Genomic DNA, 25,747 nt, shown 5'->3' with positions numbered 1-25,747 from the left:
TCATAGTTCGCTACTCATCGTATACGAAGGCTACGAAGAACCTCCAACCACGCCCGCCTCCACTAGCCAGCGTCCGTCGGTAGGCGACTACCACCTGCTCGAGACGGAATCCAGCTCATACTGCTACGATGCGGATGCGTCCAACAGTTCAATAGAACAGTGCAATCTATCCTCGTCGCATGAAGACATGATTACGAGTTCTGCGCATCATCGTCTGAATGCTTCGATGGCAACCGTTGCCACAGCTGCTGCCGCAGCGAAGGCCGCTTCTTCCTCTACCGCAACAGACTCATCAGCGGGTACCACAACAAATGCCACCAATGCTGCTAAAGTTCCCTTTGTTCCGATCTCCGAAGAGACGATTTATCCGGGTGTCGTCGGTGACTCGTCATTAGCAACCGTGGCCTCACAGAACGTCAGCTCCAGTCCCCATTCGATGGATTCCTGGATGAACTACAGTAGCAATAGTAGTAGCGACGACTATGCATCGGCGTTTGTGGGGCAGACTCATGTACAGAAGACAGGTGCCGACACCAGCCCGGACTATGGCGGAGGATTTAGTGGACGAGTTATTCCTCCCAGTTCCCGAAAGTTAGATACTGTGGAAGCAATGGAAGCAGAACGAGAGAGAAGTTCTGAGATAATCCCCTTAAACACGACAATGACGACGGAGTTGACAACGACCCCAACAATACCCACAAATAAGCATTGTTATGGCAGCAGCAGTATTAGTATTAGCAATACCAACAACAATAGCAACAGTAGCAGCTGTGGCAAAGTTCACGATCAGTCCGACGCTGGCTATCACGAAGAGGCGGACGATATCGATGATGAAGAAGACGAAGGCGCTGTGGATGATGAAGACGAAGAACATCTCCTGCAGGAAACGGCCGTCAGTTCAAAGCGGCTGCGCGGTAAGGACAAACCGGGCAGTCGTGCAACTAATGTCCAGCAGAGCCTCCGACGAAGGCTCAGTTCCAAATCGAAGTCGACATCCTTGAGCGGCGGCAGTGCAGGCAGTTGCGCCCTTGGAATGGCCGATGTGCGCATGATTGATTTTGCGCACACGACGTTTGAAATCAAGAATGGAGCCTCGATTTGCAGTCCCAGTACCACGAAGGTTCATCACGGACCGGACAGCGGATTCCTGCGGGGATTGGACAGCCTAAAGCGGATTCTCAACGAAATCTGCGCCGAGCACTGAGAGAAGCAACACGACGGCGGCTACTCTCTCCCAACCGACCGACGGTGGTGATGGTGGAAATTAGGAGTTGCTGCGCTCTGCGCTGGTGAAGTGTGGATCAGCACGATTCGCCACCGAGCAGCATAGTTGCAACTTAGGTGTGTAAAAGTGTTTTTTCGATTAGTAGGGGAAACACGTTTTTTGTGAAATATTGTGATACTGAAGCATTTTTCATCCAAGTACATATATAAAGTATATATTTAATATCAGAAGAGAATAGAAATCTACGGAAACGAAAGCGTTACTTTTAGAAGAAAATTCCTTACAAACGTAGTTTACAACTATCAGAGTTATCGTGAGCCGTTTCGTAAATTAGCGTTTGATTGATACAAAAAGCAAAGGTTAGCACAGTACGGTGGTGTTCGATTTCGGAAAACACAGCACACATTCTGGCTTCGGTGAGTTTGCCCGAGGTGAGCTTTAGTTTAGCCTTTGCGTTCTACAAGTATTGGGTGATTCACACAACAGTAAGTATTTGTTTTATGATAATGTTTAATGCGTGCGATATCGGTGCAGCTGGTTCTGCATTTATCGATAGTACTGCAAAATTTACAACGTATTTTTCTTAGAATACAATTGATGTACTAATTGACGTATACTGAAGGTGCAGCTAAGACAATTTTGTGGGGTTCCTTTAAATACAGGTTTACCAACAAACACGTGATTTAGAGTAAAATATTGTATCCATGCGTTCCTTTCGGCATGGTTTAGTGAAATCGCACAATTTTTAATCATTTCTGTAATGCTAAAAAAAGTAATTTTACGGTTGTTTATTATATATCGCTTTAAGGACTTCAAAAATAACTGTCGTTACTTGCTATGACCTGTAACACTGTGGAAGATTAAACCTTATGCCAATATTCTTGTCTACTTTTTGCTGACTAAGCAATGAGTAAGTTTGGCTTCCGCATAAATAATTTCGCATATTTTTTAAAATCTTCATTTCAGGACTACTTACTTTTTATTACTAGGAAATGAATGCAAAATATGGAAAAATTTCAACATGCTACAACGATTAACACATATATGTTGACATTCTACGAAAAAAGAATATTATATCTAATGTTTCATGTTGCCCAAAATAATAAAAAAAAATACTTATTCTTTTCTGTTTGCTTATCTTCTTCATTTTTTCTTCGTTGACAATAAAAAATTTAAAAAACATATAATGCTTTTTCTGATACTAAATTTTGATTAACAAAATTGAAAATAAAACCATAAAAAAATAATAGAAACTAACCTTCTAGAACCGACATCAGTTCCTTTACCATATGAACAGAAAATGCAAAAAAATATGGACGAAAATATATAGATAAGTGAATTACAGTAGTGTTTGTGGAGGGGATGTGCAAGATTGCAATTGCTCTTCGATCATCCAATCTGCATCATTGCAGATCGTTTCATCCGCAGTATCGTTTTCATTGTCTCAGTCTGATCGTCTGTAGGTGTAGGCTGCTTGATCTTCGCCTTAGCCATGTCTACTGTCAGGGTCATACCAGACGACTCCAAATTCGAGATCATTGGATCGTACTTCTTCAGGAAACATTTGAACAGCACATCTAAGGCTTAGATCATTTTTTTTCGTGATGGCGTGATTAGAAATAGTGCACTCGTAAATAGCGTGTATTTTTCAACTATTCCTTCAATCGAAACACTTTCTATGAACCAAATATGGTAACATTATCACTCATGAACAAATCTGAAACAAATTATTTAGCGTTATTTCAACGAAATTCTCTTATTTTACTGTTGTGGACTGTTGTTCTTCAATGTCGCTCATGACTACTCTCTGTATCTTCAGCTTTCGCTTTGTTATTGTCCAATAGTTCTCTATTACACGAAACTGGGTACAATTTGGTGGATTCCAATTTCGTTGTGCCATTGTAGCATATTCTTGCTGTAACGGCAGCTGACCAAAAAGTAGCTGAACATGGTCTTAATGAAGGGCAAAGTCCGTTTATTGAAGCACTCACTTGTGTATACATACTTCTAAATTGATGGTCCTATCTGTCACAAAAATGCTGCATTTCTTGCCACATAAACAGATCCCTTGCCAAATCATGAATTTTTTCGCAACCTTATACATACGTGGAAACCAACTCTGCCAGGAAACTTACCGTGAACAGGACAGAACCGGGTGTTGTTTGAAGCTTTGATTATGTTGTTTACTTGTCCGGTAACACTTGCAAGCCTTCCGGAAGCAGATTCGCCGCACAGCATAGCGATCGACATTCAGTTTTTTTTGCAAATCATACTCCGAGATGTTAAGATCAGCTGTGACTTCCCGAAAGATTTTCAACCAATAATCAAGGGGTTTACTCCGACGCTTGATTGGCCTTTGCGGTCAATCGAGGGATTTTTCTTGTACTTTTTAATCACTCGTCGTGGCACAGTACTTCTAGGACAAGCCAGCAGTTTCGTGAGCTCGCGACCTGATGTGATGCGTTTTGAAGGTGACTGTGCACATTTTTTTTTTCTTTTTTCTGATGAGGATCTCGGAACTCGGAAAATTGGACCGAGCAAGTGTTTACAAACAAAAAACAGCGCTATCAAAAGCTTGCATCCAATCAATAAGACCACCGCTATCGCCAAATAAAGTACCATAAGGTCGCCATTCACCGCTCAGCTCCATTTACCGCTCATTTCAAACAAAAAATGCTTATATCTTTTTAATATAGTTCATCATTGTAAAGACTGTTGACAAAAAATAATTTTGTATGTTTAATGATACGTATTAAACATAAATTTCCACTGCATTCATAAAAGTTCATTTCCAAAATAAATAAGCTTTATAGTGAGGAGCGAAAAACGACATTTTGATCGCGTCTTTATTAAGACCGAGTGCAAATGACTAAATTAATTATTAGCTCAAGCGAACTTGTTTCTTTGGTTATTTAGAAACTATTCTATTAAATAACGTGAAGTAAGCCAACAGTATTAATGTTAGCGTTCTATTCTGCTATAAATGCCAAACCCAAAACAAGGGTTAAAACGCGGGTTTTATTTATTTGGTAACAATAAAAAAATATGAGCGGTAAATGGCACTCAAATGGGCGGTGAATGGATCACCATATTTCAAGTAAGCGGTAAAAGGGGTCATGAGATTGCATTACTTTTTTTTAAAAAAAGTCACTATTATTAAATATTTAGAAACCAAGTAAGTTTTTCTTGTAAACACAATTGTTTTCTCTATCTTATGACGCAAATTGGGTTTCGATGGACCTCAATTTAGATTTGCTATGGACAAACTAACTTAGAATCGTTTTTAAATGAGCGGTGGATGGCGACCATACGGTACACCATTTCTAACTGATCTAAGATCTACTTATGAACTTATCTAAGCAGACGATACACCTTTAGACCGACCACTGCCAATTAGTTACATGTTGGCATAACTCGATCCGATCAATGTTTTCGCGGCCGATCAATGTTTTCGCGGCCGATCAATGGATTCGCGGTCGCTTTTATGATTCCACGGGAATATAAGACGCTCCTTCCAGCATAGACTTCCTGTTTTTAGCTACATAACTTCGCCATGCAAACTTATCTTGCGTGATGATCTGTGTGCTAGAAGGGCGCGTCAAAATCCTCTCCGACCTTATATGATTTGGGCTGGTTACCACATCCCTCATCCAGTCTTCGATTCATTCGATACCCTGATGCTCTTTCTCCTTTACAATAATGATGGTATAGGGCAATGTAATAAAATATGTGTTATATGAATATACATTATATGAATATACACTATCTGAAGAAGTATGGACAAAAATAGAACAATCTCACCAGCAGTCCTTCGAATGGAATAGAGTTGCATCATTTGAGCTTACATGAGTGCTTCCATTATTAATATAATTTTTTCTTCTGGTATCCATGAGCATTATTTGAACTTTCTACGGCCCGAGTTTTCACTGTACGGTACGTGGTGCTTGCTTCATGAGCTTCCTCATTTGCCTTCCCCATTTCATACCCAGCTACTTGTCTGTTTTCACCACAAAATTATTGAAGCAGAGTCTCCGTTTGAGGTTCGCCCAAAAATGTTCGGCCGTTCGCAGCTGGGAAACGTTAAGAGGGTTGACGGTCTTCGATACAACATTTATCTCCAACCGGTCCATCTCTTCTAGTGCGCTCCTTTCATAATGGGACGAGACCAGATCCGACTAAACCCGAAGTAAACAACAGCGCCTTAGACATTCGCTACTCGTTGATCGTTAGCCACAGAAGGACCTCCTCCGGGAGCTTGGTACGGAAAATATATTTGACATCATTGTTTACCTTCTTGGTGGGGGGGCGTAAGGTACCCGGTCCCAGCGTCAACTAGTTCTCGTTATACATTATAACCACGACGTCGTGTTTCGTCGGAAAGATATTTTTCGCCAGCATCTTCAGCCACTACTTCTGTGTGATTGCCTGCCACTCAGGCACGGTCGGCCTCGACTGCATAAAAATCGCATTACGATCGCACAGCACCGTCGGGCGGCCGGAATCAGGCTTCCGCTCGACGCTCTCGCCCTTCTCTAAAAGGGAGAAAATGTTGTAAATGCCTGGTCGGCTCTATCCGGTGAACAAGAAGTGTCGCACGGTATTCAACTTCTTCGCTCCGGGGTGGAGCTCGCAGTACGAACAAAGCATCGAGCGTAGTTGCTTGACTGTTTTCGCCATGGCTGCTACAAATCAAATGACATTTTTTCTATACACAACAGGGTTGCTACGATATGTCATGCATAGGCGGATTTACTACCAGATAGCAGGCTAATCGCATGAAAAATCGCTAAAATCAGTCAATTTTTTCTACACACGATACTTCCTCCGAATAGAGCCGTTTCTATGAAAATTTTTCCATTGGCGAAACTAGCGCTCTGTTCTAGGGGGGCTATAGCCCCGGGCATTTTTTCGACCGTTTTATTTCTTTGGCATATTAAAATTAAATGTACATTGATGCATGGGAACTTAAAGTTGTGATGCATATAAAAATTACTCTCAAGTTTTTATTATGTAAAATTATCTAACTATAGTTTATTCTCAAATTTAAAAATCCAGCTTAAGCTTAATTTTTTTAGGGGGGCTAAATGTCTTATAGGGGGGGCTTAGGACGATTGCGACAACTTGAAAATGTCGTAATCGAAGCGATATTGCTAGTGTTGTTTGCGAGTACAGTCAACTGTAAATATTAGAATGAGCGGTCAAAAAAGAGGAAACTTGTATTTTAAAACGTTAAAGAAAAGTCTAGAAAATATGTGGAAGGTTTAAGAAAATCTACATTCACAAAATATTTGTGAATATTACAAAGGTAAGTATTGTTCAAGGATTGACAAAAAATGAAATAATTGTATTAAGGGTTAAGCTTGTCGGAAGTTTCACGAAATATTAGGATTACCGTAATTTTACGAAATCAGATTAAATACTCATTATCGAGTATGTAAAACGATTAAAGTTGACAGCCATATGATACAAATTTTAAGAGAATATTGTGGAATTTCTGTACAGTTGAAATTTTACAATGTTTCTCACAACTATATTCTAAGCAATCAAAGATGTTTTTTCTTTCTTTCATACTATTGGTAACAAAATGTTAGGGGAGTTTTTATTTAACTAATTTAACATATTAGAAATAAATGAAACGTTGCATAGCTATGAACTTTGGCACACGCAATTACACGGAATAATAACATTGCGTGTTAACGGACTTCGAAAAAAAAATTGCACTCGATTAAAAGTTTGCAGCTTTAATAAAACATGTTAGCATTACGAAAATCGAATTTTTTTTTCAAGTTTCAGGTGCAAATGTAACTTTTATCCGCCCAATCCCATAGTCTCTATGGTTTCTTAATTCGAGTAGTATACCAAACCAAAAAAATCAGTTTAACTAAAGCTCACTTCAAGCAAACTCACACAAATCGCATGGATGATGAAACCAATGGTTTATTGCCCAAATTCCTCTCCGATGGTGCTTGCGTTTGTTTTAAGGTACCTACCTACACTATACATAGTTGTTGTAAAGTTTTCGTTATGGTTTTTAGACGAGTAAACCCCGTTCCGGTACAGATTGGCACAATTGTTCCAGATTTGTAGACATAATTCTGACGTTCGTAGATCACGTATGTACATTTTCTTAAGTTTTAGTGATAGCTGATATCAGCTAGACAGCTGTAATTGCCATCGCATATGAATCGATTAGTTTTTTTGCAAAAGAATATCGGAAGCACCTCATACCGTAAGTTACTGTAAATTTCTAGCTCATTTGGTTCACATGGTCGCTAGACGGAAACAAAATGAATCCCTTACTATATCTAGATTATGCATACATAACCGATAATCATAATAAGAAACACAAATCAGTTATCAGTATTATAATGGTTTAACTGTACACATTCGTCTTCGGCGTTTAGGTTCAGAATAGTTTTTTGTTTATTTCTGATTTAAGTGAAAAAAGAAAAACACTTATTAAAATTAATCGCAGAACCCAAAAACGAAATTCGTACGTACGTTTAATTATATCATTTCACTCTCTACTAATTCGTGTTCCGTTAGTTAGTCCATTGGATCCATTTTCAAAGGTTGTTAATATTTTCGTTTCGTATAAACTAGAATAGCGCTGAGAGGTGTCCTATTAATACTAATACAGAAAAAAACAAAGACCTGAACTTACCTTACTAACAGTTAGTGAACTTTTAAGCAAATCACACAACAATCGATTGTTGCAGAGAATCACACTCCCGTAAGCAAACAAAAAACTCATTAATATCGTTATCTCGATTTATATGACTGTAAATTTTGAGAAATATAAAGGCCAACAAATGAAAGCAAAACCAAGAAAAGTCATCTATGTATTCTATTTCGCCTAACCTATGTAGAAACAAATAGGACAACATATAATAATCCAAACAAAAACAAAAAAAAGAACAGCAAATCAAACACAAAAAATAAACCTTACTACAGATAGCGATATTTATTGAATGACATAGTAAAGAGAAGTTGTGTACATTTTCTAGTAAAGAACAAACAGTTGTATCATAGGCTAACTTACCCATATCGGGAAGACCGGTACACCGTTCTCGAGTGGCGGCACATGTGGCCAAAAAAATACTGCTAATACAAACACACACAACACACATATGCTAGCCATCCTTTTTCCTCGCCTTTCGTTTCCGCATAGGAAGCAAAGTTTTTTTCCCCTTTTAATCGACTCCTAGTTATGTAGAACCGAAGTATAATCTAAAATTGATAAGAGCCTGTCTTCGAAATTGGAAAACCTAAGAAAATGCCAGACATTACTATCGGCAGATCGAAATTTGAACATTTGAAATAAACACACAAAAAATCAAATTATATATTACTAAAAAATGACATCTGCTCGACTGCAGTTTAAGTCGCATTGAAGTGTTCTCGTTTCCAAAGTTTGATTTTAGCGTTTAAACAGTAGGAATCCGTATCTATCTTTGGCAGTGTTTCGCAAACCCACAAATTATTGGTAGTCGCTAATTGCCAACAAAAGGTATAGCGCAAACAATTAAGAAAACAGAAAAAATATATGATTACATATAACTCTATATTTATTTGTGAGCGGACTAAGAAAAACTCAAAGCTGGGGAGTGAATAAAACTAGAACTTTGAAGAATTGGATATATTCAACCATTGGATTTCGGTTACTCAAGCTATTGATGACGTCCAGACTTCGCCCCGTCAGCCGTCAGCAGGGTTGACTGGCCGTTGTTATTTTGAGGTGATTTTATTGGAATAATTATCTTATCACTATTTTTTGGGTTGTCTCTTGTTGGATCGGGCCGGTAATTGGGTCTTTGTGCTTCACTACAACATGCTAGCCGGTAGGTATCTGTAATACGAAATAAAATTGTTTGGTTGAAAAATTGCATTGCCATCGATAATAATGACAAACATCAAGTTGATATTCTTGTTGTCTGTCGAGAGTTATTGCAAGAGTATATTCCGCACCGCATATTCGAATAAAACAGCTGGAGCTTACTCAGCTGTTGCTGACGTCGTTGTAGAGATAAGATAATTTTATCATATAAACTGGCAAAAAGATCTCAAAATTATAAGATTCTACATTACTAATAGAGTTTCTACGCAGGCATGAGCGAAAACTTGCCGATTGATGATGGCGATGGTCTCTCTACATATCTTCACAATGATCTCTACAACAATTCTAGGTCCTTCGATTGACGATATCACTTGCGATTGATTGCAGGTAATAACTTATCAATCAGAACGACAACGAGATCGCGAGGCGATGGAAGAGCTGTACCGTGCTAACGATAAACGGAAGTTCTACGAGATGTTAAACCGTTCGCGCAAAGACTATGTGCCGCAGGCCGATATGTGCCTGGACTCAGACGGTAATCTACTCACGAACGAACGTGAGGTGATCAAGAGATGGAAACAGTATTATGACGAGCAGCTTAACAGCGATGTAGCTGAACATGAAGGTGACGATATGGTAATAGATCTTGGAGCTCATGCAGAAGACGACAGAATACCAGCTCCCGACCTCCAGGAGGTAGCATTGTTGCAATTACCGCGCAATCACACTGTTGAACGCCGCCTACAAGGTACTCTCCCAATTTTTATGTCGTCGATTATCAGCATTTGCAAAGAAGTACGTGGGGCAATATCAAGCGGGATTCATGGGTGCTCGTGCCACCACGGATCAGATTTTTGCGCTTCGGCAAGTGTTGCAGGAATGTCGGGAATACAACGTGCCCACGTGTCATTTATTCATCGACTTCAAATCGGCGTATGATACGATTGATCGAGATCAACTATGGCAGATAATGCACTACTACGGAATTCCGGATAAACTAACGCGATTGGTCAAGGCGACGATGGATCGAGTAATGTGTGTTGTTCAAGTATCAGGAGCAGTCTCGAGTCCCTTTGAATCTCGAAGAGGGTTACGGTAAGGTGAAGGGCTTTCATGTTTGCTGTTCAACATCGCTGTGGAAGGTGCGATAAGAAGAGCGGGGATAGACACGAGTGGCACGATATTCACGAAGTCCGTCCAGCTTCTTGGTTTCGCTGACGACGTTGACATCATTACACGTACCTTGGAGAGGATGGCGGAAACGTACATCGGACTGAAGGCTGAAGCCAAACGGATTGGACTTATCATTAATGTATCAAAAACAAAATATATGAAAGGAAGAGGTTCTAGAGAAGTGAATGCTGACCTCCCTCCCCGGATTTATTTAGATGCTGATGAGATCGAGGTGGTAGAAGTGTTCGTGTATTTGGGCTCACTGGTTACAGGAGACAACGACACTAGCAGTGTTGTGGCACCGGGGCACCTGCCACTAAGTCATTGGTGAATCAACGTCAATACAAATACAATCATATAGGGAAATGACTGTGACCTAGACAACAAAAACTAACACCGTGGTTCTAGTGAGGTAAACAAAACAAAATTAGTATAATGAAAAATTGAAAGTAAAAGTTGAAATTGAAATTAAAATAAAAATAGCATTAGGCTAATACTGTCTCCGCTGGGGTAGTGCTAGGGAGCGGATTCACAAGTATAACGGAAGAAAAGTGAGTAGAGTGAAATAAATACCAAATCGTTAGTAAATAGACAAATTCTGTGCAGCAAAATCAACCAACCGGTAACCTGCAGATCGGTTCTAAGATTGCCATTTAAATTGAATTGATTTTAAATTTAGTGGAATCACTTGGCCCTTTCGGCAAGACGTAAGTACGATTCTAAAATAACGATTTAGTTGATTATCTATGTGAAATTAATATTTGTAACGAAGGTTGATGATCAGCGGAGCGTGACGCGGCGTGTCCGATAGAAGATAGATCGTGAAAAACTATTCATGTAAGAAAATGTACCTTTAACTATTAGAAAATATTAAATAAAATTTATTTTAGTTTTAAGCTGCAAAATAAAAGGCTGCTCTAAAAATTTAGTTCGCCCACGACCCGAACAAACTTAAAAATGAATAATCCTGGAGATAACTTGAATGAAACGGAGGTAACCGGGTGCAATTGCATGGTATGCAACGAACCGGATCATGCTGACGTTGGTATGGTGGGATGTGACAACTGCTCTCAATGGTTCCACTTCAAATGCGTGGGAGTTTCCGCTGATGTGAAAGACGTTTCTTGGCATTGTAAGGAATGTGAGGCAAAGACAGTAGAAGCAAGAGGTGAATTCGGCCGCGAAAAGAAGCATGCTGATAATTCGAAGGTATTATCTGGCTCAACCCCGGAAGATATAATTTTTTCGTCAGAACTCGTCGACTCGTCGACGAGAGTTAGAGAAAATAAAAGAAGTTCGAAGGGTGCAGCTGAAGAAGATGGAGCTCGAGAAGATTGTACATCGCCGACGGTTGGAGATACAACGAGAACTAGCTGAGCAGAAACTAGCGCTTGAGCGGGAGAAACGACAGGTGGAGCTTGTCATGGAGAAAGAGCAATTACAGAAGGCGATTGCAGAGGAAGAGGCTTTCTTCAAGGAACAACAAGCGATGCGTAGTGAACTTGAAGGAAAACTGCAACAGCTGCAGCTACAGCGAAAGAAAAGCAGTTCAGAGGTTAAAGCGCTATGTGAAGGAAGTTCTGAAAAAGGAGCTGATATGGAGACAGAGAGACAACCGAAAGATTACCGTGGTACGTATAGTAAGCACTCAACGCCGATGAGAGCCAGAAAAAATCCATTGGTCGAAAATAACCGAAAGACTGAGGACCATTTGACAGTCATAGGTGATGATTCTACCTCAGAATCGGATTGCGGTACATCTAAAGGATCGCAGTCAGTGCAAAGGCTTCAAAAAGGGCCGACTAAAGCGCAGTTATCAGCTAGACAGTTTCTTGCTAAAAAGCTGCCGGTCTTCACTGGACGTTCGGAGGACTGGCCGATGTTTATATCGAGCTTCGAGACGACAAATGAAGCGTGCGGTTTCTCTAATGTTGAGAATTTGGCACGGTTACAAGAGTGCTTAAAGGGCCAAGCCTTGGAATCCGTGCGTAGTCGATTGCTTTTGCCGGAAGCAGTGCCGCAAATAATTGAGTCCCTGCGCATGTTGTATGGCCGACCAGAGCAACTCCTGTACACGCTGTTAATGAAGGTGCGGAAAGCGGAGCCGCCTAAAGCTGAACGGTTAAACACCTATATCACCTTTGGAATGATCGTACAGCAATTAGTAGATCATTTGGAAGCGACTAATCTGAAGGATCACTTAGTAAACCCGATGCTGATTCAGGAATTAGTAGAAAAACTTCCAGCCAGTACCAAAATGGAATGGGTACGCCATAAACGACAGGAAAAACACGTGACACTGCGTACATTAGCCGACTTCCTTTCAGAGATTGTGAGAGACGCGAGTGAAGTGACAATGTTCCACGAATTTCCGTCCACGATGCTAGAGAATCGCTTGAGTAAAAGGTTCAGGAATAATCGCGAAGGGTACGTGCAGAGTTACAGTGCAGTATCTGATGCAGAAGATAGTGAATTACAGCAACGACGTATACCATGTCCCATGTGTGATAAAACGGATCACCGAATTCGGAACTGTGCCGATTTTCGAAAGCTCAATCCTATCGATCGACTTGCTGTTGTCAATGAGTGGGAACTTTGTCAGGTTTGTTTGAATGACCACGGGGATGCGGAATGTAAATTGAACATTGTATGTAAGGCAGCAGGTTGTGGACAGCATCATAATACATTATTACATCAATCTCATGCTGTAACAACGGAGTGCAATATCCACAGTCAAACCCGTGATGAGCGTGTCATGTTTCGAATTGCAGCAGTTACACTGTATAACGGAAATCGATCAATCAATACGTTAGCGTTTTTGGACGAAGGGTCGTCATATACGTTGGTCGAAAGCTCGTTAGCCGATCAACTGAAAGTCGAAGGATTTAATCAACCTCTGCGCGTTACTTGGACGGCTGGTATGTCGAGGCTTGAAAGAGATTCGCAACAGCTCCATCTGACAATTTCAGCGCACGGTTCCAATAATAGGTTCAAAATCCAAAACGTGCATACGGTTAAGGAATTGAAGCTTCCCGAACAAAATCTATGTTACACAGACGTGGCCATACAGTACAAACACCTTCAAAACCTACCGGTGTTGGACTATGCAATGGAACCTCCAAAAATCCTTATTGGACTTAAGCATCTTCATCTGTTTGCCCCGTTAGAATCACGAGTGGGTAAACCAGGAGAACCGATAGCTGTGAGAACAAAGCTTGGCTGGACCATTTATGGTCCGCAAATCTGGAATAAGTGTTTGCCGTCATATATAGGTCATCATGCTTTTACAGACCTTACTGCAGATTCACTTCCGGAGTCGAGTGAAGATAAGCGAACCCGGGAAAATTTTGAGATTACGGCGGTGATGGTAGGTAATCGATGTCATAGAGAACAGTTGCGGAGGGTCGATAGTGGAAGTGGCGACAACGAAAAGCGTGAGAGGCAAAGGCTTCGAGAGCAGGAACGCCAGTTGCGTGAAGAGCAACGGCGTCACCGGGAAATACGATCTCGCCAGCATAGAGAGGAGCAACTGCTACGCCGCGAGCGAGTAAAACTAGCACTCGAAAGCACTCGCACTCGCATTGAAAAGAAAAACGCGGAATTACTGCATATTGAACGCGAATGCCAGAAGTTGGAGCAGGAGGAGATTGAGCTTGAGCGACTAGGACTGAAACGTCACAGCAAAGGAAGATCAATTAAAGACAGGTTTTGGAACATACGCAAGTAGTCTATTTCAACGGCCGGTGACAAAGTTTGCGGTGCCAGAAATACGAAGCGTGAACTCTAGTCTACAGTAACCTGCGCAAGAGTTACTGGGGGGAGCTGTTGTGGCACCGGGGCACCTGCCACTAAGTCATTGGTGAATCAACGTCAATACAAATACAATCATATAGGGAAATGACTGTGACCTAGACAACAAAAACTAACACCGTGGTTCTAGTGAGGTAAACAAAACAAAATTAGTATAATGAAAAATTGAAAGTAAAAGTTGAAATTGAAATTAAAATAAAAATAGCATTAGGCTAATACTGTCTCCGCTGGGGTAGTGCTAGGGAGCGGATTCACAAGTATAACGGAAGAAAAGTGAGTAGAGTGAAATAAATACCAAATCGTTAGTAAATAGACAAATTCTGTGCAGCAAAATCAACCAACCGGTAACCTGCAGATCGGTTCTAAGATTGCCATTTAAATTGAATTGATTTTAAATTTAGTGGAATCACTTGGCCCTTTCGGCAAGACGTAAGTACGATTCTAAAATAACGATTTAGTTGATTATCTATGTGAAATTAATATTTGTAACGAAGGTTGATGATCAGCGGAGCGTGACGCGGCGTGTCCGATAGAAGATAGATCGTGAAAAACTATTCGTGTAAGAAAATGTACCTTTAACTATTAGAAAATATTAAATAAAATTTATTTTAGTTTTAAGCTGCAAAATAAAAGGCTGCTCTAAAAATTTAGTTCGCCCACGACCCGAACAAGCAGAGAAATACAAAGACGCATTATGGCAGGAAATCGTGCCTACTTTGGACTCCGTAGGACGCTGCGATCCAACAAAGTTCGCCACCGCACGAAGTTAACAATCTACAAGACGCTGATTAGATCGGTAGTCCTTTACGGCCATGAGGCATGGACCATGATTGTGGGGGACCAACGCGCCCTTAGTGTTTTCGAACGGAAGGTGTTGCGCACCATCTACGGCGGAGTGCAGATGGAAGACGGAACGTGGAGGAGGCGAACGAACCATGAATTGCATCAACTGCTTAGGGAACCACCCATCGTTTACACTACAAAAATCGGTCGCCTGTGATGGGCTGGGGATGTCGTGAGGATGTCGGACGACAGCCCGGTTAAAAAAGTTCTCAATAATGATCCGACTGGAATGAGACGGCGCCGGTGGGGCGCGCTGCGAGCAAGATGGATCGATCAAGTGGAAAGCGACCTGCGGACCCTACATAGACTACGTGGTTGGCGAATTGCGGCCATGGACCGAGTGGAATGGAGACGACTTCTTCGTACAGCAGAGGAAACCACGGCCTGGAGCTGATTAAGTAAGTAAGTATCCAGTTCATAAAATTAGATAGGTTCCGTTTCTTCGGGACTTTTATTAAGATGCCCTGCATACAATCTACCGGAAATGTTGCGGTTTCTCTAATATTGCTGAAGTGCTGTTGCACATTTGCGCTAATAATACTGGGCCAGCTTTCTGCTTACTGGCTGAAATGCAATCTATGTTCGTGCTTTGTTGGACTCCATACACTTGATTGCTGCTTTAATTTAAGCTAACGACGACGCCTTAGAATTGAAGCGCTTGATGCGACATACTCTGGGTGTCACTGTTTTGGTTTGACTGCGATCGTTGAGACTCGGATAAGTCGCTCAAAGGGTTTAATCCAACAATTAAGCTGACCCGTATGATTGGTCAGTAACTGGCTAGATCCGTGCTTGAGCAGCATCTTTGCATTGGTTCATTGGCGACCAATCTTACTTCTTCTTTAGCTAGGAAGTTAACCCAAGCGCTCTTGCCTTGATAGTCCTGTCAAGTTCCGCGTATCGATAACGGGTTGCTTTCTTAGCCTCTCTGGTTCGTGCCCTCTGAATGCCAACTTTCGCCTTTCTCCGCCCATCGATCATCCTCCAGATTTCAGCTGAAACTTTGCCAGTGAATGCAAAAGTGACTCCGAACTAACCTGTATTTTACTTGCACTGATTTGTAAAAATGTGACTCTCTATTGTCTCTGCTAACAGCTGTTGAACTCGACGTTCAACGCAAAGAAAGTAAGAGAATCAAATTGTCCGCCATTACCTACTGTCAAATTTTTCGTGAACCCTCAACAACGCGATAGAGTTCGCGAAGGCAATAATGTTGTAATCGATGGGGACGAGTTCGAGGTGGTAGAAAAATTTTTATAGCTCGGGTTCTCGGAGACGTCGGATAACAACTGTAGCAGAGAAATCCGCATAGGTATTGCGGATTTGCTTACTACGGACTTCATAAGACTATAATGCCACCGGAAACTTGGACAATGCTGCTCGGAAAGTGTCAGTGTTTTCAACCACTGTTTTCAAGCTAGTTTTCGAATGTCGTATATCCAGAAGGCGCAGCGAACTAAGTGGAGCTAAATGAAGCAAGGTCTAGGAGGTGTGGGACTTTGAAGGAATTGGAGACAAACAACCATGGATCGGGTATGTTGGCGTAACATTGATGAGCAGATTAAATCCTAACGGAGATCGGACCAATATAAATATGTAAATATAAGGAAACCTTGTCTAGAAAGTTTTCTCAACGTTGAAGGTGTATTTGATAAATGTGTCTTTGTTTTCACATTGAAACCCCTCCAGAATTAGTAGTACAATCGCTAAAATGTTCAGAAATCAAGGACACTTTGGCGTCTAGAGACTTCAAATGCGGACTATGAATCCGAAACTGTTCACAATGAAGAAAATTGCAGGTAGTAATGTAAATATGTGTGATTAGTGAAATGATTTAAGCTAACTTTGTCTTAATTTGCTGGAACCCTGCTAAGAAGTACGAAAATAATTATAGGATTATTTTGATAATCATCGTCGTTTTCAACTGAGCTTAAAACATTCAAATTAAACTTATGAACATTTTCAAACTGGTGAATAAGATTTTTGTTCTTTTGTTGGATGGACTTCGAAGGTATATTCAGAAATTTCGACAAGTCAAAACCCTTTCAACTGCTCAACCTTATTCGTAAACGTATTTATAGTATTTTTTCTTTTTCTGAATGTAACAAGCTAAACACACCTTTGGGCGAACCAACCTATAACACAAGTGTTGAAAGCCTCATTAAGAAGCAAACAAATATGTAAATAAATAACCTAACACACGCTGGAGGCACGTACTCTGCCAATAAACACTAATTGAAGTGCATTCCTGGAAAATAACTTGTTTTTCCGTTTCTTATCGGTTAAATCAATAGTTACCCATCGTTTTCGTTCAGTTTGCTAATTAGGCAATGTAAGTCCGGAGTCCAGAATAGAATATGAAATTGGAAGCAACGTTGATTCGGTAAACAACACATTGCTACAGAAATAAACAATAAACGACAATTAAGATGAAATCGCCATAAAATCTTCATGGCAAATATTGATACTGCAATTTTGATGTCAAGATAAAGGTGGCTTATCGCGCGACCACAGTGCTAAAAGTGTGCCAACACGTTACGCCGTCGGCGGCGTAAATATAATTTAATACGGCAAATAAGAAACGCGGATATGGGATTAATGGGGATTTCTATTCAAGTGCAGCCTGCATAAGGCCCTCGTCGAGACCACACTCGGTTCTTTTCGATAACATTATAACAGAGACATTATTATCTTACCTTTTATCGGTGTCCAACACAGAGTTTGTCACCGGGCAAGAGTCGAGTTAGATTTCAATGCCATGGTCATCATACTCGAGATGGTGCAATGACGGTCGAGCAGCCTTCCATTCGTCGGTTGGTTTGAGTAGGTCCGTGATTTGCTGAAATTGTAACTTGGTTGTAACAGATCTGTGCTAAATTTTACACCACTAAAGTTACTTTTATTACTGGCTGGTTACTGCTGTCCGTTAGAAGCTTATATAAGGCCGTTATCATCACGGTAGCTATGGGAAGTAACCCGATAGCCCACCCAGCGATGTCTGCCCAATCCGGATAGCTGTATTTACCGTAGGAAACAGGTTTGTATTGAATCCAGTTGAAGCAAAGGATAAACTGAAATGATAAAATCTCTAACAAGAGTAAAAATACTCAAAAAGTCGAACTTTTCCCTTACACATAACGTGGCAGGTGTCACTACTTTCCATACGGTGCTCCAAAAGATGACAAAACATCGGGAACGAGTTCCAATCATTTCCTCGATGTTGCAAATAAACCTTTGGGAGCCATAAATCCATGCAACCAGAACACACTCAAGGATAGCGATTAGAAGCACGGACCAATTAGCCGCGTACTTATCGACCAATTGAAACCAGTACATGCCACTCTAAAAGCCCGCATAATCATCATATGTGTCTTTAATAAGATAAAACTACTTATACTTACATTAGTAATAAATACCAAACCACCGATATACCCAGCCAAGGCAACTCCAAACACAACCCGCAGCTTCCAACGTCTCAGTTTAGGAAACGTGTCCAGGATGGCGGTCACTACCGTTTCCATCAAAGCAAACTGAGAATCCAACCCCAGCGTGAGCAGCATGAAGAAAAATAGAACCGACCAAAACATCGGCATCTGTAGTTTGGTAACCATTTCCGGAAACACTACGAAAGCCAGACCGGCACCCTGATCAATCACACTTTCTACCTCGGTGTCCAGCTCGTGAGCCAAAAAACCGAGTATTGAAAATATTACAAACCCAGCGAAGAACGACGTTAGGATGTTTGATGTGGCTACTATTATTGCATCCCGGTAGCAGTTGTTGGTGAACTTGTTGTAGGAGGCCAGCGTCAGCAAGCCACCCCAAGCGGGACTCAATGCGAAGAAGATTTGAACGGCTGCGTCGCCCCAAATCTGCGCACTCTTCAGTTTGCCCCAGTCAGGTTCCAGATAGTACTGAATTCCAGCTCGTGCTCCAGGAAGCGTTATGCCTCGCACAAAGAGCATCACTAGAACTACGTACGGAAACAGCGCTGTAAAGTAGACAACCTTTCCGGAAGATTTCACTCCTCGGCATAGACACAGAAAAACGATGAGCCAAGCTGCCAGCAGGGAAAGTGCCAAAGTGATACTTATGTTTCCAGTGTGCTCAATACCAGCAGAAAGCTGCAGGACGTAGTTTCTGGAATTAGAAAATCAAAAAAATATGTTGAACGGATTGTTTCGGTTGCTCGTTCCACGATATAGAGCCCAAAAATCATTCCTGGCGGTGAGAGCCGTATTTTTCAATCTATTTTTATATCTCTGTCTTATCTAGCCGTTTGCGCTTATCTTAATACTAGTCTGAATATTATATACAGCGTATCGCTTGTCGCTTTGCATGCAGAGATGTTGTCCGATACAGTGAAGTTGACGGAATTGCCACTGATCACTACCTAGAGTTAGTTTCAGAGAGATCATCTAGCTTGCTCTGCTTATCAATTCGGCGTTTATCGAGCAATACAATGTCGTCGGTTAGTTGGCAATCCTCGAACTGGTCTACTGTCAAAAGCTCCAACTAGTGTCTTCTCCGCTGAACGGTGCTATTAGGGTCCGACGGACCGTTGCATTAGTCCTGTAATTGCTCTGTACTCTAATAATCGGCTGCGGAGTCCATCGATAACAAAAAGTGAAGTCTTAAAGATGTTTATCCCAAAGGATTTGGTAGGCAACGAATTAAAGACGACGAATGGACTCAGTACTTGGAACTACAGGTCACTGAATTTCGAAGGTGACGAACGGGGGCTGCTCGAACAGCTTGATCCCCGCCAAATCGACATCGTAGCACTGCAGGAATTCTTTCGCAAAGGTGAGAAGGTTTGAAACATCTACGGCAGAAAATTCCAGTTTACCGGAGCGGTGGAACTCCCATTGAACTGGGAATAGGCTTTGTAGTGTTGAGCATAACGCATGGTCGCGTGATAAATTACAAAACGCTTTACGAGAAGATTTGTCTATTAAGGATAAATGGCTAATTACAGTATCATCACCGTGCAGTACCTGAACAAAGGTTGACCCGATGATGAGAATGAAGTGTTCCACGCGCGGCTGGAGGTAACGTACGACACCTGTTCACCACGGGACATCAAGATCGTCGCTCGTCGGGAATATGAACGTCCAACTCGATAGGAAAGAAGTGTATGAGCCGGTGATAGGGCCCTACAGCCTGCTCACCATCACGAACCGAAAACGGTCAACGATGTATTATAAACTTCGTAGCTTCCCGAGGCATAGTGATCCGACGCACCTTTTTCCCATGCAGGCACCCGCAAAGCCACTTGGAGATCACCGATCACAGTACAAAGCACCAAAGGAAGAACAACAGTCATGCAGAACAGCTGAATTAGAGGGAATCTGACCATAAACTTGCGCATAATGGTCGGCAGGTGGAAGCAGTTCTTCGATGAACACGTCAATGGCGAAGTTGGAGAAGTAGGCAGAACGGAAGTTAACGTAGGAATATCCATGGAAGATAGTAATGTCCCGATACCAGATCTCCAAGAGGTCAAGCGAAAAGTCGGGTTACTGATAACCAACATAACCGTTACTAAGGACCACCTAGCGTTATAAACATGACCAAGAAATGCTGCCAACAGCTCTGCACTGGATTATTTCCAAGATTTCCCATCTACAAAAAGAATGATCGACTCGCAACTGTCGCGGCATAATGTTGTACTCTCCCAGACCCTGTTACACCGACAGTACTAGGTTTCTTAGTGAACTATCAGTTGGGCTAATGGGAGTTTGCCACAGGGGACCAAATGTGTACCATCCAACAGATCTTGAAGAAATGTCGGGTGTACAACCTGCCCCCGCATCATATCTATATTGGCTTTAAGGCAATATACGATACAGTTAATCAAGACCAGCGTTGATGAAGTCGGATAACAGCTGCAGCAGAAAAATACGCAGACGTATTTTTGCTGTAAGTTGTGTTTTCTACGGACTCCACAAGACGCTAAAGTCTGATAAGCTGCACCCCGTACTAGACGTACCATGTACAAAACGCTAGTAACACCGGTAGTCTTCTACGGGCACAAAACGTAGACAATGCTCGACACTGGCACTGAACGTTGAAAGAACTGGCTGATTTTGAACGTCGTATGCTTAGGACCATCTTTGGCGATGGCGAAGGCTGGAAGGGTGCAATGGGTAGGACTTGTGAGAACACCGCACAACTCGCAAAAATGGAGTTCGCCTCGAATCCGGCTGGTATCAAACGCAAGGGTGCGCAGCGTGCTCGATGGTTAGAACAAGTGGAGCAAGACCTGGAAAATGTGGGACATTCGAGAATTTGGAGACGGACAGTCATGGACGGAATTTGTTGGCGGAACATAGTTATGCAGGTGAAATGCTAAAAGACATCGCACCAGGATAACGTCAATGGAGACCAGTTATGGCAGACAATGCATAAGCGCGGTTTCTCGGACTAGCTGATCAGACCTTAATTGGATAAAGTGATGTGTTTCGTGTGCATCTCAGGGACACAGACGTGGCACTGTAAGTAAGCGTCAAAACGAGATGCACAATTTTTACTACAGGCAGACAACTCCTTGCACGAAACAGGCAAAACCCGGTCTTCCGCAGGAAAAAGCACCAACAGGAAGAACGAGATCGCGATGCGATGGAAGAACTGTACCGTGCTAACGATAAACGGAAGTTCTACGAGAAGTTAACGGTTTAAGGCTATGTGCCGCAGACCGATATGTGTCGGTACTCAGACGGTAATCTTCTCACGACCGAACGTGAGATGACCGAGAGGTGGAAGCAGTATTATGACGAGCACCTTAACAGGGATGTAGCTGAACATGAAGGTGACCACAACTTTTTGTAGGTGACGACATGGCAATAGATCTTGGAGCACGTGCAGGAGACGACAGAATACCAGCCCCCGACCTCCAGGAGGAAGCAGAAGAGATCGGTCGGCTGAAGAACAATAAACCGGCTGGGGCTGATCAGCTACCCGGCAAGCTGCTGAAATACAGTGGTGACGCACTGGCTAGAGCGCTGCGCTGGGTCATTGTCAAGATTTGGGAGGAGGAGCTACTACCGGAGGAGTGGACGGAAGGCCTCGTGTGTCCGATCTACAAAAAGGGCAACAAGTTGGATTGTTGTAATTACCGCGTAATCACACTGTTGAACGCCGCCTACAAGGTACTCTCCCAACTTTTATGTCGTCGATTATCAACATTTGCAAAGAAGTTCGTGGGGCAATATCAAGCGGGATTCATAGGTTCCCGTGCCACCACGGATCAGATTTTCGCGTTCTGCCAAGTATTGCAGAAATGTCGCGAATACAACGAGCTCACGCATCATTTATTCATCGACTTCAAATCGGCGTATGACACCATCGATCGAGATCAGCTATGGCAGATGCACTACTACGGATTTCCGGATAAACTAACGCGATTGGTCAAGGCAACGATGAATCGAGTAATGTGTGTTGTTCGAGTATCAGGGGCCGTCCCTTTGAATCTCGAAGAGGGTTACGGCAAGGTGATGGGCTTTCATATTTGCTGTTCAACATCGCTTTGGAGGGTGTAATAAGAAGAGCGGGGATAGACACGAGTGGCACGATATTCACGAAGTCCGTCCAGCTTCTTAGTTTCGCTGACGACGTTGACGTCATTACACGTACCTTTGAGAGGATGGCGGAAACGTACATCGGACTGAAAGCTGAAGCCAAACGGATTGGACTTGTCATTAATGTATCGGAAACAAAATATATGAAAGGAAGAGGTTCTAGAGAACTGAATGCTGACCTCGCTCCCCGGATTCAATTAGACGCTGATGAAATCGAGGTGGTACAAGAGTTCGTGTATCTGGGCTCACTGGTTACCGCAGACATCGACACCAGCAGAGAAATACAACTCCGTAGGACGCTGCGATCGAACAAAATTCGCCACCGCATGAAGTTAACAATCTAAAAGACGCTGATGAGGCATGGACTATGCTCGTGGAGGACCAATGCGCCCTTAGTATTTTCGAACGGAAGGTGTTGTGCACCATCTACGGTGGAGTGCAGCTGGAAGACGGAACGAGGAGGCGAACGAACCATGAATTGCATCAGCTGCTTAGGGAACCACCCAAGGCTCACACCGCAAAAATCGGTTGCCTGCAATGGACTGGGCACGTCGTGAGGATGTCGGACGACAGCCCGGTTAGAAAAGTTCTCAATAACGATTCGACTGGAACGAGACGGCGGGGCGCGCAGCGAGTAAGATGGATCGATCAAGTGGAAGGCGGCCTGCGGACCCTACGCAGACTACGTGGCTGGCGAATTGTGGCCATGGACCGAGTGGAATGGAGACGACTTCTTCGTACAGCAGAGGAAACTACGGCCTGGAGCTGATTAAGTAAGTAAGTAAGCCAACTCCATGACCTCCCAGTTGGCTTCGAGGCATGACACTGGCCTAATAAGCCAGTCGTCGTATGTTCGAATCTCGACTCGGAGAGGCTGTTAGCGTCAATAGGATCATAGCAACTGGCCCTGCACTCCAACAGCTGGCTGCGAAGTCTGTCGTATACAAACAGAAGCACAGAAGGTCAAGTTTCGATAGCTGAACGTAGCACCTAGGCTTTGTTTTGCTTTTTAGCCAACTCCTAGTCTTCGCAGGTGACTTTGATATCATAGTCTGTAGATCGTTGTGCGATGACAAAGGCAATCTACGTTAGATTGGAATCGAAGTCTAGGAGGATTGAGCTAAAAGTAAATGCATCGAAGATCCAAGTTAGGAAAGGAAGACGCCCAAAAAAGACAAACAAAGATGAGTTCGTTTGTTTGGAATCTGTGGTGACCGTGGACAGCAACGCTAGTAAGGAGAAAAACGCTACAATCAACAAGCATATACCGCCGTACGAAGTTGACAATGTACAAAATTGGCGGAGTACAAACTGAAAGCGAAGAGTGGCAATAGGGCAATAGCATATGAATTACGAGCACTGCTTGGAGAGATTTCTATCGTACATCTGGCGAAAATCGGCAAGCTATGGTGGGCTGGACACGAAGTAAGGATATCGGACCACAGTGCGACTACGGTTCTTTTCAACAACCTCACTGGCATCATGAACACAGGAGCCCAGCGTGCGAGACTACCCTACCATGTCGAAAGCGACTTGCTACTTCTGCCTGGCACATTAGCAATAAGTAGCTCAAGATCGAGATAAATCGTGACGGCTGTTTGAACCAGCACGACATGCCCGGCTCTATGCTAACGACGACGACGATGCTTTCTCTTTCATTTTTCGTAAGTTAAGGATTTTCAAGTATAGTATTGGTTGTTAGCCTAATGTTCCTATCCTGCAGAAAGGTCTGCCATCTTATGTGTAGCGAGCGGGAGCCACATTTCGAATTTAGCTATTCGCTACTACGCTACTACTACGCTCCTGTATGAGTCGCCCCAAAGTCCCTCTTGCCGTTTCAGCACACGACCAGTAGTCTCACCGGATTGGTTACCCGATCTTTTCATTGATTACTCGCATCTCTTACTTGGTAGTAGAGGATGAGACTCGATAGACGGAAGGCTAATGGTTAATTAGTGGAAGCTCTCCTGTACGTCTACATACAACTCGATTTGAGTATTGTGGCTATCATCATTTGCAAATGATGGCAAATAAAGATGATCAACATGATCAGATGATAGGTTTAAAAAGTTGTCGAAAATCTCTCGAATTTTTGCGAATGCTGCAAGGAGTTTAGAGAAACTATTTGACAATCCTACCTGTAATTGAAAGGTTTTTCGACATGTAAATCAGACTTGGCGCACAAAAGATTCTTCATTATACGCTAAAGTCGCATTTAACATGTTTTTATGCCACAATTTTTCGTAAATCTCGGAATTCGCACGTTTTATATACAAATTTTAAAGTTTACGCGGTTTGTTGACATGAATTTTGGAATTTTTGTAGTTTTTAAACTAATTTCGAGTAATTTTGCAGATTTGATTTATATTTCTTTACCAGTGAACTGTTGAGGCAAATACTTACTTGAAAAACTCTTCGGCAGGCGGTTTCTTTGGTACCTTGATAAAGTTCGTAATCAAACTTTCATTAGCGTAGCACTCTCGCATATAGTAGGTCCCACTCTGGCTGAGGCACTTATTTTCGTCTTCGTAAGAATAGCAAAACTTACTTGTCCAGGCGTGGTCGCAACCTTTCCAAGGCAGCGGTTCCTCGAACGAGGCAAGCATATAAAACAAGGTCCATGCCAGGATAACGTTGTAGTACAGCATTACAATACCAGCGACTAGAACCATTCCCAGCCCCAGCCCTTGCAGGAGTGGCGATAAACGTTTGAAAAGTACAGCTGGACCAAGGCCTGCATACTGTGCCAACGACAGTTCCATAAACATTAGTGGTAGGCCAGCGATTACCAGCATGACGGTGAATGGAATTAAAAATGCTCCTGCATTTCCAAGCAAGATAATATTGTGATGAAATATTTTTTTTTAGATGCGCATTGACTGACTTACCTCCTCCATTGTTGTAACACAAATAAGGAAATCGCCATACGTTGCCAAGCCCGACAGAATATCCCAACAGCGAAAGCAAAAAATCAAATCGTCCGGACCAGGAGCCACGTCTGGTGAGAACTTCATCTTCTTCCCCATCACAAACGCCGTGGTAGACAGTTCGCTGATGTATTGCACTATTATCCAACCAAGTACCGGTCAGTTTATTTGTTCGGCGAAATTTGCGATCCTAGAATATGCTTTCACTATTACATGTTCGTCCTAGTGAAATATGTTTGCCTACCTCTAAATTATACTGCATATTCAATGATGCATGCAAGATACTGGTCCGGAACCTACTGCTCAGACAAATCTGATCTGCTATGTTATTACAAAATGCACTTTTGATTTA

The 25,747-nt window shown here is 42.4% G+C and overlaps 2 protein-coding genes across 2 annotated transcripts in view; one reads left to right on the top strand and one right to left on the bottom strand.

Annotated features, from left to right (window-relative positions):
- Positions 1-2,278, top strand: part of LOC128738799 (uncharacterized) — a 29,601-nt gene extending 27,323 nt beyond the window's left edge. Inside the window, exon 8 of the mRNA XM_053834194.1 lies at positions 7-2,278. Within this exon, the coding sequence (XP_053690169.1) occupies positions 7-1,204 (1,198 nt within the window). The 3' untranslated portion in view covers positions 1,205-2,278. The remainder of the gene's footprint in view (positions 1-6) is intronic.
- Positions 2,279-8,789: 6,511 nt separating this feature from the next.
- On the bottom strand, positions 8,790-25,657 carry LOC128735628 (sodium- and chloride-dependent glycine transporter 2-like). The gene is made up of 8 exons (XM_053830113.1): positions 25,640-25,657; positions 25,357-25,585; positions 24,872-25,289; positions 18,290-19,028; positions 18,021-18,230; positions 17,786-17,959; positions 17,585-17,727; positions 8,790-9,074 (listed from the first exon to the last, which is right to left on the bottom strand). The coding sequence occupies exons 1-7, from the start codon at positions 25,655-25,657 to the stop codon at positions 17,632-17,634; spliced, it is 1,884 nt and encodes a 627-aa protein (XP_053686088.1). The 3' UTR covers positions 8,790-9,074; positions 17,585-17,631.
- Between the last annotated feature and the right edge of the window lie 90 nt (positions 25,658-25,747).

Source organism: Sabethes cyaneus, chromosome 2 (assembly GCF_943734655.1).
Source record: "Sabethes cyaneus chromosome 2, idSabCyanKW18_F2, whole genome shotgun sequence".
Taxonomy (NCBI): Eukaryota; Metazoa; Arthropoda; class Insecta; order Diptera; family Culicidae; genus Sabethes; species Sabethes cyaneus.
Note: the sequence above shows the minus strand (reverse complement) of the source record. Positions and strands in the feature narration are given on the sequence as shown.

Coding starts and splice junctions, on each gene's coding strand:
- LOC128735628 (XM_053830113.1), bottom strand. Junction 25,290..25,356: donor GTGTTACAACAATGGAGGAG/GTAAGTCAGTCA, acceptor TTGGAAATGCAG/GAGCATTTTTAATTCCATTC. Junction 19,029..24,871: donor CCTGCCGAAGAGTTTTTCAA/GTAAGTATTTGC, acceptor TTCTAATTCCAG/AAACTACGTCCTGCAGCTTT.